Consider the following 25,320-nt stretch of genomic DNA (forward strand, 5'->3'; position numbering starts at 1 on the left):
AACAAGTATACAAAAACCTGAAAGGTCTCTCTCTCTTCATTTGGTACAACCTAGGGTTGGCATACACCTGGAATTTCCTTGACATAGCTGGAATACTGCAGTCGGAAGCAGTGTCCAGGCAGAAATCTCAAAAAATGTCCGGGAAAATCTGGATGCATGGCAACTCACGTTGACAGTGTCATTTTTGGCGATTTCCCTTAAAATAGCTCAAAAACTTCTCTCTCTTTTTTTGCAATTTTACACTTTTGTGCCCGGATTTGCACCGGATATGGCAATCCTAGCACTACCTGTTTTGTTTTGTTTTGTTTATTTCTTAAATTTATACACCACGTTTTCCTGCAAGGAGCCCAAGGTGGCATATATGGTTCTCCCCTCCCCACAACAACCCTGTGAGGTAGGTTAGGCTGAGAGACAGTGACTGGCCCAAGGTCACCTAGGGAGCATCATGGCATATAGCAATATAGTTGGGAAGTAACTTAATTTAAAAGAGAGAGAGAGTTTTTCAAAAAACCCATTGCGGGGGGTGGGGGGACAATAACCAACAACCACTTGCTTAGCTATCTAGAAAATGCACCAAATTATCTTGCATTCCCTAACATAACTTACTCTTGAAGGTTATTTAAAGGAGGAGCCTAGAATGTGCCACCTGGTCATGACTTTCTCTGGATTAGTGGACAATGTGATGCCTAGGATTCCCTAGTCTTCTTCCTCTTTACCTCGTGCTCATTCATTTTATTCTCCTGACTGCACTCCTAGACAGGCTGGGGAGCTTGAATAATGGATAGGGGTAAGGTCAGCTGTAACCTGATTCAAGGGTGCTGCATTCCTCCAGAGTCTCTTTCCAGCTTTCATCTTATCTGCTCTTATCCCTACTTTTGTGGGATCAGGTTAGTCTATTGTCTTTGTGAGTTCTAGTGAAGGAGCAGACTGAGTGCTTGGGGCTGCAACATGATGCTGCCTCTAAACCGTCACTCAAACTGCTCCTGTGGTGCATACCAAAACAGCCCTGGAGGCTGGAGAATTCCTGGAGGCTGCCGAACTGCATTTCTTAGCATTCCTGGCAGCAACACCCAATAGCCCAGTGGGAAAAATTGAAGTTCAGGAGCTCATCGTGGCAGCCTTCATAGCTGCGCTTCAAAGGTAAGTCCCAAAATGCAAGCATGATCCACTCATGCATGCATGCATATAAATCACAAATAAACGATTTATTATTAATAATAAAAATTTATAATTTATATCCCACCCATCTGGCTGGGTTTCCCCAGCCACTCTAGGTGGCTCCCAACAGAATATTAAAACATGATAAAGCATCAAACATTAAAGACTTCCCTAAACAGGGCTGCCTTCAGATGCCTTCTAAAAGTCTGATACAGTAGTTTATTTCCTTGACATCTGATGGAAGGGCGTTCCACAGGGCGGGCGCCACTACCAAGAAGGCCCTCTGCCTAGCTCCCTCACAGCAAGGGAACCGCCAGAAGGCCCTCAGTGCTGGACCTCAGTGTCCACGCTGAACGATGGGGGTGGAGACACTCCTTCAGGTATACTGGGCCGAGGCTGTGTAGGGCTTTAAAGGTCAGCACCAACACTTTGAACTGTGCTCGGAAATGTACTGGGAGCCAATGTAGGTCTTTAGAGACTTGAGACAGCCATGCTGAAATCCATCACTCCATGGTGTTAGAATCAAGTTGGTTAGAGTGTGGTGGTGGTGGTAATGCCAAGGTTGCAGACTCGATCCCCATAAGGCATTGCATGGGGTTGGACGAGGGTTCCTTCCAACTCTATGATTCTAAGAAATGGGTCTGCACCTTCACCAAGGCTGAATAATTTTTTTACTAGCAGCGTCCAGCAGGGAGGGGTGCAGTGCAAGCACATGGACTAGAGCACTAAATGAGCTCCACCAGTGTATCTGGTCACCATTCCCTCCACCTTGCCCCTCCTGGTAAGCAGCAGAAACTGCTGCAGGGAGACCAGGTGCATGGCAGGGCTCCTCCAGATCAGGCGCTGCTTGTTTCTGCAGTTTTTGATAGACCCTACATGAAGCATGCCTGCACATCCTCTGTGAGTTCAGTTTGGCAGTTTGGAGGAGAACTGGAGAATGTTATCCGTGCAAACCAGAAGATTATAATAACTGCTGCATTGCACTGGTGACGAAGCATTTGAGCAGTGCCAGCCCCGTCCATGAGGGGTGAAGCCGTTGCCTCAGGACTGCAGGCTCCAGATAACTGGGAGAGGTGGCTGATCCATCTGCTGCACATGTCAGCCCCCTCCTCCTCTGCACACTCACCCTTATCTGCACACCCACCACTGCTTCCTCCCTTGAGTATCTGTTGCAGTTGGCAGGTGGTGCACAGCAGAGGAGGAGGAGGTGGCGGCTGTGAGGGGGCACATTTTCCTCCAGCAGCAACAGCTTGTCCTGTATTCCAATCTTACAGGCATCACTGGCAAAATACTGCTCCAGAAGATGGCGCCATTGCTCCTACTATGAAAAATAGAATTCGTCTCACTGAGGAAATTCCCTTCCTCATTTACAACTCTGCATGGAGACGCTCCCTCACATGGCTTTCTATGTCTTTTACTTACCGTATATTGTTGGGCAGGCATCGAGGAGGAGGAGGAGGAGGAGGAGGAGACTGGGTCCTGTGGGACTCAAGGACCCCAGAATTGTTAGCCCGCTCCATCCCCTGTGCCAATCTAATTAAGAGCCAAAGGAAGAAGAGTCTCCAAAGGGCACTGCTGTCCCAAAACCTATCTATTTACATTTATACTTTCTCACCTTTCCTCCAAGGAGCTAATGTGGCACGCAAGGTGTTTTCACACCCCTTTCCCCGCACAACAACCCTGTGAGGTAGGTTAGACTGAGATACAGTGACTGTCCCAAGGTTGCCCAGTGAGCTTTATGGCTGAGTGGAGATTTGAATCTGTGTCTCCTGCACCCACAGCTCCACAAGGGACTGGATTCACCCACAGTCGTGCCAGGGTGATTTTGAGAAACAGCTGTCCCCACAAATGCAAGTTGTGGGATACTGTTGGTTACTCCTGGGATCTCTTAAAGATATCGCTCCACTTTTCAGAGAATGCAAGTAGCCATAAAGCAACGAGGTCTGTGTGGAGTTGGGTCTCTGCATTACTGCTTCTCTCCCACTCGAGTACAGTCGTTTAAAATATATTCCTTATCTGAGATGGTGCTTGCATGGAAGAATGGGGCAATAATCAATCACTTGGGATTGACTTCGTTCTCCGACTGCTTCAGCTAAGTACGTAGCAGCCACTCTGTTAGCTGTGCAATATAGAACCACAACCCATTACTCAATCTTGCTTTGTGGCTGGGGCTGGAAGGAATACTCCTAAGTATTCAGGGTCATTTGAACATCTTTTAAAAACGAGGCAGGTAATATATAGAGTGCATATGTTAAGTGACTGTGCAGCTTAAGTGACTTTTCATACATTCACCAATCTATCCATTTGTCTGTCTGGCTCCAGGCGAGTTTAGTCTATAATCTGAGGTGACATTTGCAAGCTTCTCTTTGCAACCAGCAGGAAGAAAACCCTGTTAAAAAGTCCTTTAGAGTCATACAGGCTTTCAGAAGCACTTGAGACTGGGACAGTTCAAGGCTGCCAACCTAGCCTGCTTAATTGTCTCTGAATATCTTTGGCCTTTCATTCTTGTCTGACGATCATAGGGCGTAAGCATTGTGGTGTTTTTCCAGGAGCTAGTGCTGTAAACTGATCCTTGCAATTTGGTTTTACAGTGACTCTGTTCACATAAAAGTAAGTGCTTCCTCTCAATTGTCCAGGCAACTGGGTCATGTGAAGCAGACAAGGCAGTTTCATTAGGCAACAGCAGATGGCCAGCTGGAAATGTTTAAGGGTAAGCCAGCCTCCTTGATATGTATGAATTGCCTTTCTAATAATGGCTTTGTGTGTGCGTGCATTTTAATAGATTTATACTTTGGTTTTTAAAACCACACAAGAGGGGGACAGTGATCACATTTGATTTCCACAATGTTTGTGAAGATTAAATACGCACTGTTTCAGAAATTAAAGCAAAGATTCCCCTTCTTTTTATTGTTTTGTTGAGTACAGTTAAGGATACTGGAAATACAAACAACTGTCATCTCAGTGACATTTGACTTTAAACACCCATCTAGTTTAAGGGAAGTTTATTTCAACAAAAGCTGCATGGCCGGAAAGATCTTGCAGCACTAACATACTAACACCACAGTCATTGAATAGCGCCACTTGCTCCTGTACTGTAAAAGAAAGGAAGTTCTCAGGCCTGTAATATCACGAAAGGAAGGGGCGGAGGTGAGTCTAAAATAATTCATGTCAGGAAGTTTAATACAGTACACAGCAAGAGGTCAGCCCTGCAGGCATTCCAAAACAAGACGCTGACAAGCCCTTTCCAGGTAAGTTACAATTTCATTAAACAGAAGCAACAAGGACTGACGTGGCACATTAAAGACCAACAAATCTACTATGGCATAAATTTTGTGAACTGCTGCCCAATTTCTCAGAGTCATGAAGTGTTCTGCTAGGTTCCAGGAGACTAACACAGCTTCCCCCGGGAAACGATTCAACAAAAGGGGATGCAACACAGAAATAAGACTCAACATGGAACTACATCACTTTTGGGGTTTTTTTTAAACCAGTTAAGGTATTTGCTAGGTTACAAAGCAGCACCAGCTGTCACGAGAAGTCTGATTTTTTGCAACATAGATCAAATGCCACACACACACAAAGAGAACAAAAAAATTTTAGACCCTGTCTCCGGATCTCTGGCTAGGAAATACATTTTTTATGTCAGTAGGGGTTTTTTTTCCTGCTAAGTGTATTCTCAGTCATTTAAACTTTTTCAAGGCATATTTCCTGTATTTTTATTGTTGCTGTGTGTGTGTGTGTGTGTGTGTGTGTGTGTGTGTGTGTGTGTGTATAAAATCATCATCATCAATCTTTATTACGGTCCAGAGACCCAATAAGTATATATAAAATATATAATTGTGTTGTGCTTTTAAGTAGTTGTTAACTGCCCCAAGTGGTGTATAGACACCAGAAGGGTGGCACAGAGCTCTTAAACAATATATACAATAATTTAAAAGGTGTGGCAGGCATTGCTGGTTTGCAAAAAGCTGATTTATTCTGTGGCTCTGAATTATGAAGGATGCCTGATTCTGTCAGGAAGATGATGAAGTAGATTCTTTATTCATCCTGATACCTCCAAACTCCAGTGTGAAAAAGAAGAGTTTAAGCCCAACTGGGTCAATGTTGCTGGTGATGAGCACGCAGTGTGCACATGGGACTCGAGCAGGATTTTGCATGATGTGGTGTTGATTTGTCACTGTGCTGCACTTCCTTAATTGTCAAGCCTTTTTAAAAAAACAAGCACATTTGATATCATTTGCTCTTATGCTGTCCCTCGTTCTGGCTGTTGTTCTTGCCAATCTCTACATTATGTTCATGATTTTGTGATGAAAATCGCCTCACTTCTTACCTCCGCTGTGCTTGACTTGACAGCTGCCTCCTTTGAAACAAACTTCCCCACCCATGCTTTGTACCTAATTCAGTTTACTGAAGGTGCACTCAATGATATAACTGATAAGAGGGTGCAAATGCATATTTGCAGAAATAGATTTTCCAGGTCTCTGACGCAAATTCACAGCAACCCGTGTGCAGTTTTTGCCATGGCTTGTCAAACAATCCTGAGCCTTCTTTCAATTTTAACAAATGTTACATTACTCTATGCTATAGACTTGATCTGGTTGGATATATTCTGCTGAATAACTGAGCACAGGACATAATGGCTTCTTCAACTGCATCAGATGGCTGGATGAACACAGTGGGGGGGGGGGTTGTCACCCCTCTCAGCTCCCCTAGGCAGAGTTTGGTGGAGGGTTGGGGTGGAGCTAGTGAGCAGAGTTGTTTCTGAAAGCACATAAAAAGTAAAGGCAGCAGTGTTGGTCCATGTGGGGGGAGCGGAACCATGCATGTAGCCAAGGGGGGCAGGAGGGCAGATGCCCCCCCCGCCGATCAAGTAAAACAATAGAAATACTTAAGTAACTGACCAATCACTTGAGTTCTGCCCCCCCCCCAGAAAAGTCCTGCCCCCCCAAAAAAAAATCTTGGCTACGCCCATGAGAGGAACCCTCCAAAACCTACAGTTGACCAGTACCTTTATTAAAACCAAGCAAACTGTCATGAAATAGTGGTATGTGGAGATGAGGACAAAGGAAAGAAGGAAGGAATGCTTTTCAAAAAAAAAAAACCCACCTCAAATTTCCTGCTTTGTGCATGATGTTGCTTGTTCTGGAGAACTTGAAGGCATGCCACCATTTGGGGCATTTGGGTTGGTCCTTATAAAGGTCCTTGCCTATTTGTAGATTTTACAGCTACTTTTGGTGGGTCTGAGGGCACAGCCCAATGAGTTTTGGTGAGCCTAGGAGGAGCACCCATGTCTCTAGCATATTTGGGCAGCACTTTGAAGAATCCAGCACAAAAGCTGCATATTTACCATAAATGTACATCTGCTTTTAAACACTGATATAAAGCGGGGTGGGGAGGGGGACAGCCTTGTCCCTTCCTTTCCTGACAAATGGCCTGAAGCTGGTTGACAGGAGCCGGGGGGGGGGGAGGAGCACAAAATACTTACTGTGCCAGTTTTTTGTGGTTGCTTGGCAACTAATTCAGACGTTTGTTTTTCTGTTATATTGCTCACCTTTTGGATTATGTATGTAGGTAATTGGATCTCTTCACCACCACATGCTCCTCATTTATAACTTGACCTTGCTGGTTTTGCTGACATGACTCACAGGAAAGTCAATTTATGAATAGGCAGCGTTGAGGAAACTTTGAACTACAAGGTTACCCCATGTAGAACCAAGAGCCACCAAGCTGCAACAGGTTCCTGGGAGATTACTCAGACCTACCCTAATCCTGTAGCAATGCCAAAGAGACAGTGCCAGAAGCTCTGCAGGAAGAGAGAAATAGAATTTTTAAAACCACTTTCTTGGATTTCCTCACCACCACCTAAGCTTCATACTGTTGCACACCTCCTCCGTCTCTGAGTAGTGCAAGATTTCAGGGGTTCCAGACTCAAGGTTTGTGTCGCCTTTTGGGAGGCACAGCAGAAACTGGGGTGTCTTTGTGAAATATAGTTTATTTACACATATATATAACCTGAACCTACGAAGGAGGGGTTCACAGCATCAATAGCCCCAAAGGGTCTTGTTTCTCCCGTAGCCACAGCCTTGGACTCCAGCAGAAATCAGCAGACTCCAGCAGAAATCTACTGGAAGGGCTGCCTAGTAGCTCCAATGCTAAACAAAGATAAGAGCAGGAGTCTTGAAGCTGTTCATCAATGGTTAACACCTAATGAGCAGACTGAGAAGCCATGGGCAAGTCACTTGCAAGTCACTTGCTCACAGACTTGCAAACCTGCCACTTTTCATTTGTAATATATAGTGTGCATACTCTATTCTTCTGTGGTCTTTCAAGTCTGGACTGGACCTGGTACCATCTGCAAGCCTAGCTGTGCCGTGCCACTGAGCTGCAGCCTTTCCCCAAAGCATTGTAAAAGAAAAAAGACTAGTGAGCTATAAAACTAGTCCACGAGAATGGGTTTGATCTAGAAAGCTTTGTTACCTCTGTCCCAAAACAAAACAAATTCTAGTGGAAAGTTGTGCAGCCCTTGGAATTACAAAGAATGCTTGTCAGCTGGAATAGAAATCTCAACCCAGAACAAGAATCTGCTTTAGAGCAGATTCCCAGCGTAAGCAGATTGAAAGAATAAGTAGAGTTTACTCATTATGCTACAGGGCCCTACTACCGCTCATGACATTTCTGATTCCCTCGCTTTCACTCATTCATCTCAAGAATGGAAGTTGTGACTCACATTCTCAACAAGCCCACATTTGCTTTCCATGCTGCCGCTTCTTCTTTCCGGTGAGATAACAAGAACTGTATTTGTTCCCAAACATTTTGTAAAGGAATCTCTGGAGGCGGGTAGGGAGGGATCCTTCCCTGGAAATGCACCTCGGATAACCATGAAATTGCACAGAGCATATGAGAAAAGAGCAGCCTTTGGCGCTCAGGAGAGGTGTCAGATCAGAATGCAAGAGGCAGTAGGAGTGCCATGGCTTTGTGGCAGAGGCCCAGGGGCCTCACTCTGCAGAATGCGTAGGAGGGTCCTCAAAACAAGGTACACAGCAGACTGGCTCATCACACTTTGAAGAAAGTGATGTAATACACGTATACACATTACCATGGGGGGGGGGGTGAAGACCGTTTAAGAAAAACAAAACACATTAGCATCTAAAGAGTCTCCTCCTATTATGTCCAGAGTCTACACACACCGTTGATTTAAAGCACCCCCAAAGAATCCTGGGAATTGTAGTTAAGGATGCTGGGAATTGTAGCTCTGTGAGTGGTGTACTATAGTTCCCAGGATTCTCTGGGATGGGGCTTTAAATGCACACCATATATCTAAAGTTCATTTACAGCAGACCCTGGCCCTGGCCCCCATTAGCCTAGCCTGAACCCCCCAGCTTGCATAAATCAGAGTGGCAGCTGCCCACATGGAAGAGAATTAGGCAACCCATTGAAGTAATTTTATAGGAGGGGATCTGGGACTGATTTGGAGTTTTAAAATGATTTATTCCTTGCACAATGTTAGTATTTCTATGCTAAATTTCATATACACATATATGCTGTTTTTTTAAAACAATATACGCAGTATTAATTTTGGAAATGCAAGTGTGGGGAGAAGCAGTTTCTTCTTGCTTTAGACCAGCTTATCATTTGTCTCTCGGTGGAGGATCTCCTTCCCCATATTTTTTGTGGTCTTGAGGGCGGGCCAGGAAAGTAGCAACTGCGGTCTCTTTAAATCGTTGCTTCCGGATGTGCTCCCCCACCTTTTCAACCCTGCTGTGAGCAAAAGGGCTTCCTCCCAGCACGAGCAGAGCATGGCTGCCTCCACAGAGGAGGATGGTAGCAGGAGTCCTGGGGACAGCACAGGCAGGCAGTCAGTGGGTGGCTCAGGCTGGGCTAATCACTCAAGAAGGAGTGGAGTCCGGAGGAAGCAGAAACAGATGCTTGATTGAACAAAAATGGCGAGAGAGGGAGAGAAAGTGTAAACAAGTGCTGGACAGGTGAATTGAGTCCTATTCACCCACGCATCTGCCGCTATATAAATATTACAAAAAGTGGCCAGCTCCCTTTGTGGTGGTTCTGGTCCTGCTTAGATAGCGGTTTCCAGAGGGGGATGCTTTTCAGCCCTGTGGAGCTTTCAGTGTGGGGTTCCTCAGGGTTTGATTTTATCCCTCATGCTGTTTAACATCAATATGATGTTAGCAATATGCTGGTGACACACAGCTCTACTTCTCCTTTACATCTGCAAGTGTGGCTAGTGGATGTGCTGGACTGTTGTCTTACCTCAGTAATGGACTGGATGAGAGCCAACAAACTGTTGCTCAGATGATGATGATCATGATTTATATACCGCCCTATACCCAGAGATCTCAGGGAGGTTCACCTAAAAGAATCACAGTACATAAAATTAAAATAAAAGCAATAACCCAATACAGTGGTACCTCAGGTTACATACGCTTCAGGTTACATACGCTTCAGGTTACAGACTCCGCTAACCCAGAAATAGTGCTTCAGGTTAAGAACTTTGCTTCAGGATGAGAACAGAAATCGTGCTCCGGCGGCACGGCAGCAGGAGGAGGCCCCATTGGCTAAAGTGGTGCTTCAGGTTAAGAACAATTTCAGGTTAAGAACGGACCTCCGGAATGAATTAAGTACTTAACCCGAGGTACCACTGTAATACTCCCCCCAAAAAAGAGCCACATCTAAAAGGGTATGGGATGTTGATCAGGTCAACCAAAGGCCTGGTTAAAAAGGAATGTTATTGCCTGGGGCCAAAAGGTGTATAGTGAAGGCACCAGGTGAACTTCTCTGGGGAGAGCATTCCACAGACAGGGAGTCACTGCAGAGAAGGCCCGTTCTTGTGTAGCCACCCTCCGGACCTCTCGAGGAGACGACACACAAAGGAGGGCCTCAGAAGATGATCTCAGGATCCAGGTAGGTTCATATGGAAAGAGGTGGTCCTTGAGGTATTGTGGTCCTGAGCCATTTAGGGCTTTATAGATCAAAACCAGCACTTTGCATTGGGCCTGGAAACTAATCGGTAGCCAGTGCAGTTGGACCAGGATCGGTGTAATATGCTCAGACCGTCTTGCTCCAGTGAACAACCTGGCCTCTGAATTCTGCACCAGCTGAAGTTTCTGAACCATCTTCAGAGGCAGCCCTACATATAACGCATTGCAGTAATCTAACCTTGAGGTTTCCAGATAAGACAGAGGCTCTGTTAGTGGGTGGTTCCCTAGACCGCATGGCTGGGAGGTTGCCTGCTCTTGATGGGATTACACTCCCTCTGAAGGAGTAGCATGGAGGTGCCACTGGATCCATTGCTGTCACTTGAGGTTCAAGTAGCTTTGCTGGCATGGAGTGCCTTCCATCAGCTTCAGCTAGTGGTCCAGCTGTGCCCCTATCTGGATAGGGATAGCCTGTTGTCTACACTCTTGTAACCTCTGTGTTAGATTATGGCAGTGTGTTTTACTTGGGGCTACCTCTGAAGTTGGTTCAGAACATGGGCGTAGCCAGGATTTATGGGGAGGGGGCAGAACCAAGCTATCTGCAACTCTATTGGTCAGTTAGTAAAGTATTTATTTATTGATTTGATTTTAGAAGGAAGCTTCCTCCTCCCCCCCCCACCTACGCCCATAGTTCAAAAACTTCACCTGGTGCAGAATTCAGTGGCCAGCTTGCTCACTAGGGCAAGACAATCCTGGTCTGACTGCACTGGCTGCTAATCAGTCTCCCAGCCCAATTCAAAGTGCTGATTTTGGCCTAGTAAAGGTAAAGGTAAAGGTAAAGGTAAAGGTAAAGGTACCCCTGACAGTTAAGTCCAGTTGCGAATGACTCCGGGGTTGCGGCACTCATCTCGCTTTACAGGCCGAGGGAGCCAGCATTTGTGGCATGTGGCCAGCATGACTGACCTATGAAGCTTTAAATGGCTCAGGACTGCAATATCTCAAGCATTGCCTCTCCCCGTATGAATTTTTCTTTATCCACTTTCTTCATGTCACGCATAATTTTATAATATTATATCCTGTCATCTCTTTCTCACCCTTTATATAAAGGTCCCAAATGCTGCAACCTTTGCTCCACTTTGGGATTTTTTTCTACTGGAAATTGGGGGCACAGGTGATCAGTGTCTTTTCACCTTTTCCCTGGAAGAATCTGTCAGTGGTTCAAAAATATGGCTTGAGAGCTATCTGTGTACATTTAAAGCACACCCTCCCTCCCTGGGAGTCCTAGGAAATGTAGCTTACCCCTCACAAAGTTACAAGTCCCAGCATCCTTAACAAGCTACATGTCCCAGAATTATTGGGTGTGTGCACACTTTAAATGTATGGTGTTTACACAGACCTAGTTTGTAACCCATGTTCCTCAATACCTGCTGAATAGGTATGGACAACGCACCTAACAAAATTCCCAGAGATCTGATCGCTCAGCAAAGATCTCACTACCTCATTGCCTTTGGAGTTTTGATAGCTCTTTAAGTGACCTGCAAGCTGCATGTTGCAGAAGGGACCATCTCTCCATTCCTGTTGCAATAACTCACCCACAAGGCAAACCATTCCTATCCTACAGTTATGTCTTCCAAATGTCGGTTTTGTCCATATTTATGGAGGATGGAATTTTATGCCCACTCACCTGGGAGTAAGGACACTTTCAGACAGTTGCTATTTTCTGTTGGGATTCAACTGCAAATTCACGTTGCACAATTGATGTTGATTTGGTGTTCTTACACAACAAGCCTGCTTTTCCCACCCACCCAGAATCAGACTTTTTCCAAACAGGGAAGCAATGCACAAGGAAGTCTAGGACAGCACTTGCTTGCCACAACTTGCTTGTTTAATATCCCTGCAAATGAATCAGAATGAGTGCTCAATAAACTGGATTGGCCAGAATCTCACACAATTCAGTGAGGCTTACTTCTTCTGAGTAGGTACGCGTAAGATCGTGTTCTTCTAAATACACAAGTGCAGGCTGCAGATGTTTATCCTGCTCTGGGTTTCAGTGTCTTGAGAGTTGCTTCCTCCAATTCTTTCTGTATTTGCTTTCCTTTCTTCAATGTACAACAAAGGCCTTATTGACTGGCTCTGCCTTGGGCCAATGGGGAAGCTTCTGACCACACATCTGTTCACTGATTTGTCATGGATAGTCTCTGCTGAAACTGCCGGGAAGTGGTTAAGCAATAAAAGCTAAGTGGAAAGAGCATTAGCTGTGCTGACTCTGTAGTATAAATAATATATGGAGAGAGCTCTATAGGTGTATAATGTTTCTGAGACAAACATTTGCTTTCTCCGCAGGCATTTCCCCTCGTATTATCTGCCTAAGACTGGGGCAAAGAGCCACCTGATGTGGAGAAGAGAGCAAATGATGAGAGAATCTTGAAAATACCTGGGTCCTTGCCAGCTGCCAGTGGAAAGGATGGTTGTGGAAGTCTGGTTGCATCACTCGGCTCTTGGAAGACCATTCTGAATCCTGTGCTTTGCTGGAAAGCACTTGTCCCTCCCTTGGCTAGGATGATGCCTTTCTCTATAGCCAACCTATCTGGGAGACTTTGAAGACTGGGGTCCTTCACAATACATCACTTCTCAATGGAGCATGACTTTCAGGTTCCTTCTTTTGCTGCTGTCACTTCCAGCCACCTGCTCAGCCACACCCATGAAAGGAACCCACTGGATGAAGAAATAGGGAGGTGCACTCTGCCCTGCTGGGACGGGACAAAGGTCTGTGAAAAGGTAGGCTTAGTAGTGATTGGGCGGTGCTAGTTTGCATCTCATTTTGGTGCTAAATGGAAACACTAACGTCTGATTGCCAAATGCACTGAGCAGGAAGTGGCTGGGTAAGAGCAGCACTGATTTTGCTTTCGGGCTGGGAGATCATTATTAAAGAAAGGAGAGCTTGCCTTGTGTGACTGTTGGCTGCACAGGGAATAGTATTGTGGGCAGATGTGCAGCCCTGTCCTGTGCTTTTTTTACTTTGAAGCAGTCGTTGAATTCAGTGGGACTTCCTCCCGACTTGAAAGGGGGTGTAGAGTTACAATCTTAAACCTCTCTAGCATCACTTTAAAAGGTGAGGTGCAGATATTAGGCCAATCAGAATTAATTGATATTTTTGGATGTTTTATGGCTGTTTTATTAGTATTTTGTTGACATTATCTTGATATTTTGTACTCTGCCTTGTTACATATTTATAAATGAGCAGATTATCAATTTATAGAAAAAATAAAATAAATGAAAATATTCTACCATATACTTCGTTTGTGGTCTAACCTATTTTGCTTTCATTCCCTTCTGTTTATTTTCTTTACAGGGGGTTTCCCAGGGTCAGCCACATACTAGTTCAGGTAGATATTTATAAAGAGAGTTGGGCAAAAGAACCTTAAACTTACGTTGTTTCAGGGTTACTATATATGGCAATGTGAAATTCTGCATTTTATCTGATCCATCCACTGCATTTATTAAGTTTGCAGATGATATAACCATAATGGGTCTAATTACAGGTAGAGATGAATCAGCGTATAGGGAGCAGTTTCAAAAAGTCTCCACATGGTGGCTAGAGAAGAACTTGCACCTAAATATCAGCAAGACAAAGGAGATGGTGTTGGACTTTTGGAGGAAGAGAGAGGAACTAGCCCGTTGTATATCAGGGGTGTCTGTGTGGAGAGAGTCTGTTCCTTTAAATTCCTGGGAGTTTACTTTAGTGAAGACCTCACTTGGAAAATCAATACAACCCAGGTGGTTAGGAAGGCCCAACAGAGACTCCATTTATTCAGGGTCTTGCAAAAGAACAATGTCAAACAAAAAATGATGATCTCCTTCTACTGGGCCACAGTAGAAAGTGTCCTTTCATACTGTATAACAGTGTGGTATGCTGGTTTGATCGCCACGGACAGGAAGTCCCTATGGAGGGTGGTGAATACAGCACATGACATCATGGGCTGTCCTCAGAGTTCGCTAGATGACATCGTGGGGGACCACTGCCTCAGGAGAGCAAGGAAAATTCTTAGGGACGATTCACACCCTGGCCAGCACGTCTTTAATCTCCTACCTTCGAGCAGGAGATACAGAAGTATAGTCAGCTGCACCAACAGGTTAAAGAACAGTTTGGGCTGTTGGGCTGCTGAATGGAGAGAAAAAATAGTGGTGTAATTGACTTCCGACAAGCACACAGAGCGTGAACAACACTGAGTATATGGGGGGGGGGGCTTGTTTAATTTCACTGCACACAGGTGGTGTGACAAGGTTTATTATTATTATTATTATTTATTAGAAGAAAAGAAAAGAATACAGATCTCAGCCTTTCTACTCAGATCTTCATTACCACCCCCCCAGGTAACAGCGTGAGGACCCAGGGCCTGTGGAGTTGCCAGCCTCTGGGAAGGAGCCCTCATATCCAGGGTTCCAGTTGCCATGCGGTTCTTCTTAAGGCGTTCACTTGCAGCAGCTATTTCCCTGCTTGTGTTCCTGCTCCTCGTAAGTCTGTCTCCTTGGACCCAAGAGGATTCTGAGACGGTGAGTATAGCATAAACCACATGTTCTGGGCAGAAAAAAAGGAAACTGATACCCAACAGGCCTTGCTACTCCCATCCTGTTGTTCTGCTGTTTGGCTAGAAGCCAGGGATTCTGTCGAGACATTTCTGCAAAATTTCTTCAGGGAACATAGGGACCTGACTCCTCACCCCCACCTCCATCTTTTTTTGCAGGGGGGTGGGGATCCAGATTCTTACATTTAACTGGTGACACGTCCTTCATTGGGGAGAGGGGGTCAAAGATAGCTGTGGACACAGCTACTGAGGCAGAAAAGCCAAAAGCTGCTTCATTGGGGATAAACAATTAATAATAACTGATGGGATTGAAAACGTTAAGCCTTTGTAATGGTACCCTGAAATCAGATGTAGGATCATCTTCCTCTTTTCCTCAGAAACTGGTCTTGCACCCATTCTCTCACTTGATAGCAGGAACATGGATTGAACGTGACAGGCATCAAATCACCATATATATCTTGGGTTCTGATTCCTCATTCTAATTCTTCCAAGTGATTCCTACAAAAATACATTGTGGTGAATCCCCACCCCCTAAGAAAAGTACTCTTGTTCAGGGCTGCTCAGACCTCTTGGGACAGGGGGAGGTTTTGAAAGGTAGAAGAGACTCCTACATCCACCTGTGTTATGTAGAGTCCTCTAGAGGACTCAGGTTGCAGCGGACAGGCAGTGGGGGAGGGGGAGGCTGCCAACCCTAAACTTCACATTGTATTGCTAATTGCAGCAGGTGGAGTGTGGCTCTAAAGACTAGGAAAGGCAAAAGGTGTCATTTCCTTCTTTTCTCCCTCCTGAAACTTGCCACAACATATTGCAGGGAAGGCTTGTACCCAACAACCTCTCCTCCAGCATTCTTTCTCAACTGTGCAAGCAGCTCAAACAAACCATTCCCTCTGCTACCCATTTTCTTCCTACCCCTCTGAAAATTAACACCCAACATTATTATGTGTGTCGACTTCCCTTGGTGGTTTATGTCATTGATAGGCACACATAATCAGCTGTTCATTACAGATAATGGAGAAACCCGGGGTTTTCATGTAGCTGTGGCTAGGAAGCAAGTATGCTTACACACAACAACAACAACAACAACAGCAGGAGTTTATGCTGGCTGCATACACACCATACATTTAAGGCAGGTCCCTCTCTGCAATTCTATGATTCTACAAACTTATCATTCCGCATACCTTGGGAGTCCCTTGAGTATGAAGCCCATTTTCCACCTTGGACCTGGGGGCAGGTCCCATACTCACCACCACAGCTTATAAGGCTCCAAGGAGGCCTCGGGGTGAGATGGATGTTTAGTCGGGTGTGGGAATTTGTTTAATTTTGGTGTGTTTGTATCTTTTACTGTTTTTGGTTTTTATTGTTTTATTGTTTTGTTGTTGTTGTTGTTGTATAGGTTTTAATTTGATTTTAAGGGGAGGGGTCAGGGATGCCTGGGAGTGGGTCCCAGCCAACAAAATGGCTGGGGCAGGTTCCACAGGGGGGGATGCACTGGGACAACCAATCTCAGTGATCACGGGTAGGAGGAGGAGTTATGCTAAGACCAGACCACGTCATTACCGAGGAGGCAGGCTTAGTCGTTGTTTGAGGACTATCCCTGCCTCCAGGTCTGGTCTTGACTGGACGGTTACTGAAATCAGCAAGGGATACCCACACGACCTGAAGGTGCTGCTGTGCAATGACAGGTCAATGATCCATAAAACCATTGTGATCCATGACTTGATCGTGGATGGAGGACTTGACCTGGCATGTGTAACAGAGACTTGGTTGGATGAAGCAGATGGGCCTGTCCTAGCTGCTGCTTGTCCATCAGGTTTCTCTTACGCACAGCAACCCAGGCCTTGTGGGCGGGGTGGGGGGGGGGTTGCAGTGATTTTTAGGAAGTCATTAGTTTGCACCAGGTGTCCTATTGGGAAGATCCAGTTCTCTGAGTGCATGTTCTGGAGGTTGGGCAATAGGGACTACTGCAATGTGCTCTATGTGGGGCTACCTTTGAAGGTGACCCGGAAGTTAATCCAGAATGCTAATCCAGAATGCAGCAGCCAGACTGGTGACTGGGTGCAGCTGCTGAGTCCACATAACTCCAGTCTTGAAAAACCTGCATTGGCTCCCAGTACATTTCCAAGCACAAATCAAAGTGTTGGTGCTGACCTTTAAAGCCCTAAATGGCCTCAGTCCAGTATACCTGAAGGAGCGTCTCCACCCCCATCGTTCTACCTGGACACTGAGGTCCAGCGCCAAGGGCCTTCTGGCGGTTCCCTCACTGCGAGAAGCCAAGTTACAGGGAACCAGGTAAAGGGCCTTCTCAGTAGTGGCACCTGCCCTGTGGAACGCCCTCCCACCAGATGTCAAAGAGAAGAACAATCAGACTTTTAGAAGACAACCGAAGGCAGCCCTGTTTAGGGAAGCTTAATATTTTCTTGGAAACCGCTAAGAGTGGCCGGAGAAGCCCAGCCAGAAGGGCACGGTATAAATAAATAATAATAATTATTATTATTATTAGCCATCCCCTTTCTGCTTCCAAACTGATAGGCACTCAGCTACCCTGTTTTGAGCAGTGATGGTGGTAACGTTGGGAGTTGCCAAGAACCTACCTTGCTTGTTGTCTCCGTATCTAGAGATGTAGAGCGCATTGTGTTGGTCCACAGATGTGCTCTGGAACATATACTTTCTTCCAAGCGTTGTTGTCCTGTTTTTTCACAGAGGGAAGTACGACAGTGGGCCCAAGATGTGGGGCTACAGCAACTGCACACTAACTGGAACCAACGTAGCCTCCAAAAGCTAGGGAATGCCACCAACTTCCCGAACATCTCTTATCGCTATCTTGCTGGCATCCCCCCACCCCAGAAAAGTGAGTACAGCACACCTCCCAAAGGGCAGATCAAAATTAGAAGGTGCAAAGCAGGCAATGGGTCCATATCAGAAGTCCATGTTTGCATAGAAGAAATTTGCATTTCAGGCTGTCGCAAGAGAATGTGGACTGTGCATGCACAGATCTGTCACATCGGCACCATGCCTTTTATGTATTCTTGTACCACTTTAACAGTCATAGCTCTCACCCAAAGAATCCTGGGAACTGCAGGTCTTTGTGGTCAGTGCCCTTAACAGACCACAGCTCCCAGGAGTCTTTGGAGGAAGTCATGACAGCTAAAGTTCCATGAGAGTGCTTTAAATTTACGGTGCGGATGTGATCAGAGAGAACTGGGAATGTGGGGTGCCTTTGTGGGCTCACTACTAGGACCTCATCTTTTGCTAAGCTCAGACTTCTGCAGTGGAACCATGTTTCTGCCTTTAATTCTAGGGCAAGGGTCAGCAAACTTTTTAAGCAGGGGGCTGGTCCACCGTCCCTCAGACCTTGTGAGGGGCCAGACTATATTTGGGGGGGGGGGGGAAATATGAACGAATTTCTATGCCCCACAAATAACCCAGAAATGCATTTTAAATAAAAGTACACATTCTACTCATGTAAAAACACGGTGATTCTGGACCTTCTGCGGGCCAGATTTAGAAGGCAATTGGGCCTTAGTTTGCCTTTGTTGCTGTTTAGTTGTTTAGTCATGTCCAAGTCTTTGTGACCCCATGGGCCAGAGCACGCCAGGCACTTCTGTCTTCCACTGCCTCCCGCAGTTTGGTCAAACTCATGTTAGTAGCTTCGAGAACACTGTCCAACCATCTCGTCCTCTGTCGTCCCCTTCTCCTTGTGCCCTCCATCTTTCCCAAGATTAAGGTCTTTTCCAGGGAGTCTTCTCTTCTCATGAGGTGGCCAAAGTATTGGAGCCTCAGCTTCAGGATCTGTCCTTCCAGTGAGCACTCAGGGCTGATTTCCTTCAGAATGGAGAGGTTTGATCTTCTTGCAGTCCATGGGACTCTCAAGAGTCTCCTCCAGCACCATAATTCAAAAGCATCAGTTCTCTGGCAATCAGCCTTCTTTATGGTCCAGCTCTCACTTCCATACATCACTACTGGGAAAACCATAGCTTTAATTATGCGGACCTTTGTCAGCAAGGTGATGTCTCTGCTTTTTAAGATGCTGTCTAGGTTTGTCATTGCTTTTCTCCCAAGAAGCAGGCGTCTTTTAATTTCGTGACTGCTGTCACCATCTGCAGTGATCATGGAACCCGATAAAGTAAAATCTCTCACTGCCTCCATTTCTTCTCCTTCTATATGCCAGGAGGTGATGGGACCAGTGGCATGATCTTAGTTTTTTTGATGTTGAGCTTCAGACCATATTTTGTGCTCTCTTCTTTCACCCTCATTAAAATGTTCTTTACTTCCTCCTCACTTTCTGCCAGCAAGGTTGTAAATCTGAGACAGAAGAGAGCCCCTTGTGGCTGCTTCCTTCTTTACCTGGATGGGTAAAAGTGGGGTTTTCTGTCCATTTCTAGCCTTACACTGCCACCCAGTGGGGAAATAGAGCTGGAAGCTTACAGTGTACAGGAACGTGCTTGCTATCAGGGAAAGAAGGAAAGGGGCAATTGCCCCTTCTGTCCATTTGCTCATTTTCCAAGGCAACAGGTGAGGATATGGTTGATGCATCTCATAAGAACGGAAGGCAAGCCTGATGGATCAGGCCTGTTCCCATCTAGAACATCATCCGGTTCTCACAGAGGCTGACCTGTGGGAAACCTGTAAATTGAACATGGGTATATCAGCACTCTGCCCACCTGCAATTCACAGCAATTGGTATTCAGAGGCATAGTGGCTCAGACAATGGAAAATCTTCCTTCCCATCCAAAAAACATATTTTTGCTCACTTGCCTTCCTTGTCCACTGTACTCAGGAGGCCACTGGGTTCCTATAGTACCACAGATGTGGGAAGGGAATGGAGGGAGAGGCAGTGGAAAGGGGTATGAGGCACTGCAGCTATATCCTCTCCCACTGCCTCGGTGTGGGAGGATCTCTGGCTTGCAATGCACCAAAAGTAGTCAGGTGTGCATGGGCACAAACAACAACACCTTCATGTCCTCTTTGTGTGCACGCACATTCAAGGCAACCTATGCCCTGCATAGATGCATGATGGTCCCTCACCTCCCTTCTCAGCAAATGGAAATGATAGCGGAACAAGCCTGGGCCATCCTCTCAGCCTTATGTTCACCTGTGCTTTGCTGTCACTTCATTTGGAGGTGATTTTTTTTGTTTTCTGATTTGATGCTGGGACAGGTACAGAAACATTTGTGCTGCTGTACCACAGGTAAAATTCACAGGGGGGGGGGGTTTAAGAGAGTGAAGGAGCATATATATCACATTCTTTTCACTTTTGCTCAGATTGCACAGATCTTCCAGGCAACCTGGTTTCAAAACTTGTAATTGTCATGCTTCCTAAAACATTCTGATTTTTAAAATCCCATTGGTACTCAACAATGTTGCTGTGAGCCCAAGCTGGAGGAAAGCCTATGGAGATTCATGAGAAGCAGGAGTTCCAAGAAGAGTCTTAACCACCAGAGTGCAGAGTTCTGACGCTTTATTTAAGATAGGTATGGGCTTACAGCAAAGCAACCTGCTGGTTCCCCTTGCCCTGGCTCAAAGCCTTCTGTGGGACGGACTCTACAGCAAGGAGACAGCTTGTCCGCACCTAAGCAAAGATATATACAGTATTTATACAGCAGGGCAGTCTGTGTCAGCCACCTGACCAAGTTGCGGATAGCCAATACTGAAAACATGATAGGTAGTTCTTCTTCTGGGCTCTGTGCCCAACATCCCAGTTCCCACTGATAAGGGTTCCATCAAAGCAAACCAATTAGGATATCAAAGCAGGCATGTGTAAACATATATGAGCTCAAAGCCACAGCAACTACCAATTAATTGTAGGCCTATCATGAGTGCCAAGATGATGTAAGCACAGCTTCCAGAGCCGTTCACCTTTGGTACAAAGTGCACACTTATGGGTCAAAAGTGCACACTCTCACTTTCTTGCTGCTAGTGAATAGGACTTGTGCAAAAAACTTGTCTCTGTTAGCCAAGACCTATCTAAATTTGAAATTCTGAAATTAACAGAGGAATCTATCTCCAGGTGAGTTACATAAAAGCCAGTTGAAGATGTAGAGCACAAAGGTTTTGAACTGGGCTGATCCTTTCATACACAAAGATGGTCATTTGTTGGCCTAATCCAGGCACATGTTGAGTGGGCAGAGTTTGAAATCCAAACTCATAAAGCTAACAGGGTGGGAGAAATTAGCCCCACAGACATGCAACCCTTTAATGGTCGAGTTTATTTTTAATATACTAAGCTGACCTTGAATTCTTCATATATTCCAACCTCAGCAAAAAATTATGGTCAGAAATGTCCTGAGATGACATTTTAGCAGAAATTTAATAACTCTGCATCAAACAGTAACAACACTGTGTTTAGCCTTTTCTATTCTGCAACTCTAAACAGTTTTGCTAAATGTTGTTCTGACATTAGCTAGAGATTTTTCCAGAATAAAATCCTGGATTCACAAATGCATGCTTTGAAAGAAGCCTGCTTCAGTGAAAAAGCACTTTCATTTGTCTGTCTTGAATTGACTGCCAGCCACTTTGATTTAGCGATGTTCTTGCGGATTTGTGTAGATGCAAGGAACTGCTTATCCCATTGACTGGAAACAATATGCCAATATGCCTGTTATAATCTGCTGCCAGCCTGTCTTGCATTCATGAGGTGTCCCCCCTTTGGCTCCTGATTTCAGAGTTTCTGACTGTGGGGCTGTGTTCTGTCAAGCGGAAGCAAGAGAACTACCTTCTGGAAACCCTACAGTCTATCTTTCAGCAATCAACGCATGAAGAGCTGAGAGACATGGTGGTGGTGGTCCACTTAGCTGATCCAGACCAGGAGTGGAATTCTCAAGCACTGGAGAAAATTGCCAAGAGGTTTGCTCCGCAAGTCCTGCTGGGCCGCCTGCTGGTCATCCATGCGCCTTCTGAATACTACCCTCCCTTGGAAGGCCTGAAACGGAATTTCAATGATGCCGAAGACCGTGTGCGATTCAGATCGAAGCAGAATGTGGATTACGCCTACCTCATGAACTTTGCAGCCAACCTCTCCACCTACTTTCTCATGATTGAGGATGACGTCCGTTGTTCCAAGTCCTTCTCCACGGCCATCAGAAAGTCTGTGGCATCTCGGGAAGGCTCCCCCTGGGTCACCCTGGAGTTCTCCAAGCTTGGCTACATTGGCAAGCTTTACCACTCCAGCGACCTGCCCCGTCTCACTCAGTTCCTCCTGCTCTTTTACCAAGAGATGCCCTGCGACTGGCTTTTCGTGCATTTTCGCCTTCTTCTTACCCAGAAGGACGCGATCCGTTTCAAGCCATCCCTATTCCAGCACATTGGCCACTACTCTTCCTTCCAGGGCACAGTAAACAAGCTGAAGGATGAAGACTTTGAAGAGGACCTCTCCACACACCCTGACAACCCCCCTGCAGATATGATTACAGATATTAAGACGTTTGAGAATTACGTTCCCAGCAAGGCTTACAGCAACATGGAAGACTACTTCTGGGGCAAGGACCCCTCTGCTGGGAATTCATTCACGATTGTTTTTAAGCAAGCTACCCAAATCTTCCACATCCAGATCCTCACAGGCTCCAAACAGCGCCCAGGAGACTATCTCCGGGCGGGGACTGTGGAGTTGGGCACCCAGAAGGGCCGGGGTGGCTTGCGCTGTACTAGCTACACCCCAATTGGACACTTTAAGCATGGAAGCTTTGACAAGCAAGGCCTGGAGGGCAGGACTGCCTCTGCCCCCGAGTGTGTGCGCATTACAGTGACTACGACTCAGAGTGAATGGCTGATCATAAGCAGCATAAGCATCTGGACGAAGGCTGGCCCCTGAATTGGATAACAATTTTAGTTCAAGCGCTCTCATGACAAACTTGTGACACTAAGGGTGGTAGACCGGTGGGGTTTTAATTTAGCTGAAGCCAGTAATTAAACATCCTACACCAAATCTGTAATTCAACAGAGGGAAGGTTAGCCTCCAAGCACAAAGAAGCATTTGGAACACAGGATGGAACAGAGATTTTTTTTGCCTTAGGAACTTAGATGTTCAGGTGGCAATCAACATGATGGACAGTACTAGAGCTAGAGAACTGGTGGACAGTGTCCTTCCTCCACTCTTTTGCCTCCCTGATGCACAGATGTGATTGCAAAATCACAGCTCACTTCCTTCCCAGGGTGAGTAGCTACGGGTGGCAGTAAGCCAAGAAAAGTCCTGTGAGGTGGTTTCTCTGTTTCATCCTCCAGTTATGTTAATATTTCTATGTGCGGCTATACACTTTTTTTAAAAAAAAAGGGAATGTCAATGGGATCATGAATATGAAGATGGGCACAAGCTGTGCCAATCTGGTGACACAGAGAACTTAAGGAGAGAATATCACTCTTTGGGTGCAGCTGAAAATACTGCATTATTGGTGAATGCAAAGATTTCTAACTACCATAGCAGCTTATTATGATCAAGAATGCAAACTCTGATGATAATAATAATAATAATAATAATAATAATAATAATAATTTATTACTTATACCCCACCCATCTGACTGGGTTGCTGCAGCCACGCTGGGTGGCTTCCAATAGAATATAAAAAACATAATGAAACATCAAGCATCAAAAACTTCCTGAAACAGATGTTACTTTCAGATGTCTTCTGAAAGTCATGTAGTTGTTTATCTCTTTGACATCTAATGGGAGGGCGTTCCACAGGGTGGATGTCACTACCGAGAAAGCCCTCTGCCTGGTTCCCTGTAACCTCACTTCTCTCAGTGAGTGGAAAGACACTTATGCCCATTTGGAGATGGCAATATTGAGTCTGTAGCTCATGTGCTTCTAGCTTGCACTCTTTATAAAGATTTTAGGAGTGAGGTTACTACTATCCATACCAGGTCGCTCAACCATTGCTATTGTGTCCTTTCTTTTAGCAGATCAAGATAATCAGGTGACAGCAAAAACTGCCAGGTTTTTACCAGGGGCAATCAGAATAAAATCTATTATTTGATTATTAACGTAAACTTCCAGAATGTATTTTGTATAGTTAAGTTTTTACCTCTGTCTTCAGTACATTGTCTTTTACTTTATTGCTACGGCTACCGGCTGATGCAAATAAAGATTATTCTGATTCTGGCACCTGATACAATGTACTAGGGTCAAAAATGTAGCACAGCGACCCCACAAATGACAGTGCAACAAGACAGACAGTAGCAGTGAGTGGTATCGTACTTCTCATCAAAATGACTTGAAGCACATTTTTGCAAAAATTCTGTCTCTAAAGATGTTTCCCCTAAACAGCCATGTTTGTTCACCTGTGTTATCCTTGCTGCATTTGAGATTTCCCATTATTTAGCCAGATAGGCTCTATTGTTCAGTGGGGTAACTAGATTTAACTTTTTTACTTTTATCATATTGTCTGCCTTTTAATTTATTTGCTCAACTAGTGCTCAAAATGCAGTCCTGAACTAAGCCACTACCAGTTTTGATCAAGATGGAATAGTATGTCATTGTACCTTAAATCTATGTCATTGTACTGTAAATCTGAGAAATCCCTTCCCACAAAGGACATACGGCACTTCAGTCTCGTATATCTAAAAAAACTCTTGATGACCAGGAGACTTTCCTTTGGAAGAATATATGTTAATGGCACAGAAAGACTGCTAGATTTTTAGAATGCATGGGACCTGAAACAAAAAGTTTAAGTATGGAGTGTTCCTGCTCAATGCCAACCAGCCAATTCTGCCCTATTTTAGGGTGCTCCATTCCATCCCCCCTTCCAGATTTCCATTCCCATTCCCCTCAAACACCACTCAGCATTGCGTGGCCTTTGGGCACCATTTTGGAACTCCCCGTACATGAAGTTGTTTGTACTTCTGCACACCCAAAATCTGCTACCTCTCTTGTGCCCGGATGGAACCACACCCAGTGATCTTTGCTATTTGTATCTATGATGGTTGAGCAGATATCAACTATGGAATGCAAAAGCCCCATCCCTGGGCTAATGGAAGGTCTCTCTGTGTGAAGTAACAACTCAGTTTCACAGAATCATAAAATTGTAGAGTTGGAAGGGACCAGGAGGGTCATCTGATTCAACCCCTGCAATGCAGGATTGAACCCACAACTCTGACATTAAGAGAATCATGCTCAGCCAACTGAGCAAAGAGGAGGCAGAGAATTAGCAAAGAACCTAGGAGCATTTTGGGGTGCAGTGTGCCTCTCTCTGAGGATCTGATGTGGGACAGTGGACTATGAATGCAGTGGTGCTTGTATCCATCTATGTTCTACTACGTCTATGTTTTTGTGAATAAACCAAATATTCCAACATGCTGTAAGTATCCAGTGTTCCTTCAGGAGCTTACTCTCACTTGTAATTGAGAAGTTGTAATTGGGAGGTATAGTCCAATAATGTATTGAGGACATCATGTTGGCCATTAGTGCTCTAGGCCAAACTCGTGCCACCTGCTTCCACGTCAGCCATTTTCTGTGGATTAGCCACACTTTGTTCACTCACTTCTATGAGGCATTAGCATGACATTGTGCTCAAAAACATCCCTCTCCCTTGTTTTCCCTGTTCAGTTTTCTCCAGAGCTTATAAAAGCCAACATTTTCAACACTACGGAACAACTGCACGATTTTCTCAGGTGCAGGCAATCCATTGCATAGCTATTCTGTAGGTTTGGGGCTAGTT

General features: G+C 45.3%; 1 protein-coding gene across 7 annotated transcripts; it reads left to right on the plus strand.

Annotated features, from left to right (window-relative positions):
* Nucleotides 1–825: 825 nt before the first annotated feature.
* On the plus strand, nt 826–24,735 carry LOC128416260 (alpha-1,6-mannosyl-glycoprotein 4-beta-N-acetylglucosaminyltransferase-like). Of its 7 annotated transcripts, XM_053393761.1 has the most exons (6): nt 826–1,140; nt 12,432–12,866; nt 13,441–13,474; nt 14,463–14,642; nt 17,375–17,522; nt 21,337–24,735. In XM_053393761.1, exons 4-6 carry the CDS (start codon nt 14,541–14,543, stop codon nt 22,479–22,481), a joined length of 1,395 nt encoding a protein of 464 aa, XP_053249736.1. In that variant the 5' UTR covers nt 826–1,140; nt 12,432–12,866; nt 13,441–13,474; nt 14,463–14,540; the 3' UTR covers nt 22,482–24,735. The 7 variants fall into 7 exon arrangements, with proteins under 7 accessions (XP_053249736.1, XP_053249739.1, XP_053249734.1 ...); XM_053393764.1 differs by lacking the exon at nt 13,441–13,474 and having other exon boundaries at nt 14,401–14,642; XM_053393759.1 differs by lacking the exon at nt 13,441–13,474.
* The last annotated feature ends 585 nt before the right edge of the window (nt 24,736–25,320 follow it).

The sequence above is a fragment of the Podarcis raffonei genome, chromosome 6, assembly GCF_027172205.1.
Source record: "Podarcis raffonei isolate rPodRaf1 chromosome 6, rPodRaf1.pri, whole genome shotgun sequence".
In the NCBI taxonomy this organism is placed as follows: Eukaryota; Metazoa; Chordata; class Lepidosauria; order Squamata; family Lacertidae; genus Podarcis; species Podarcis raffonei.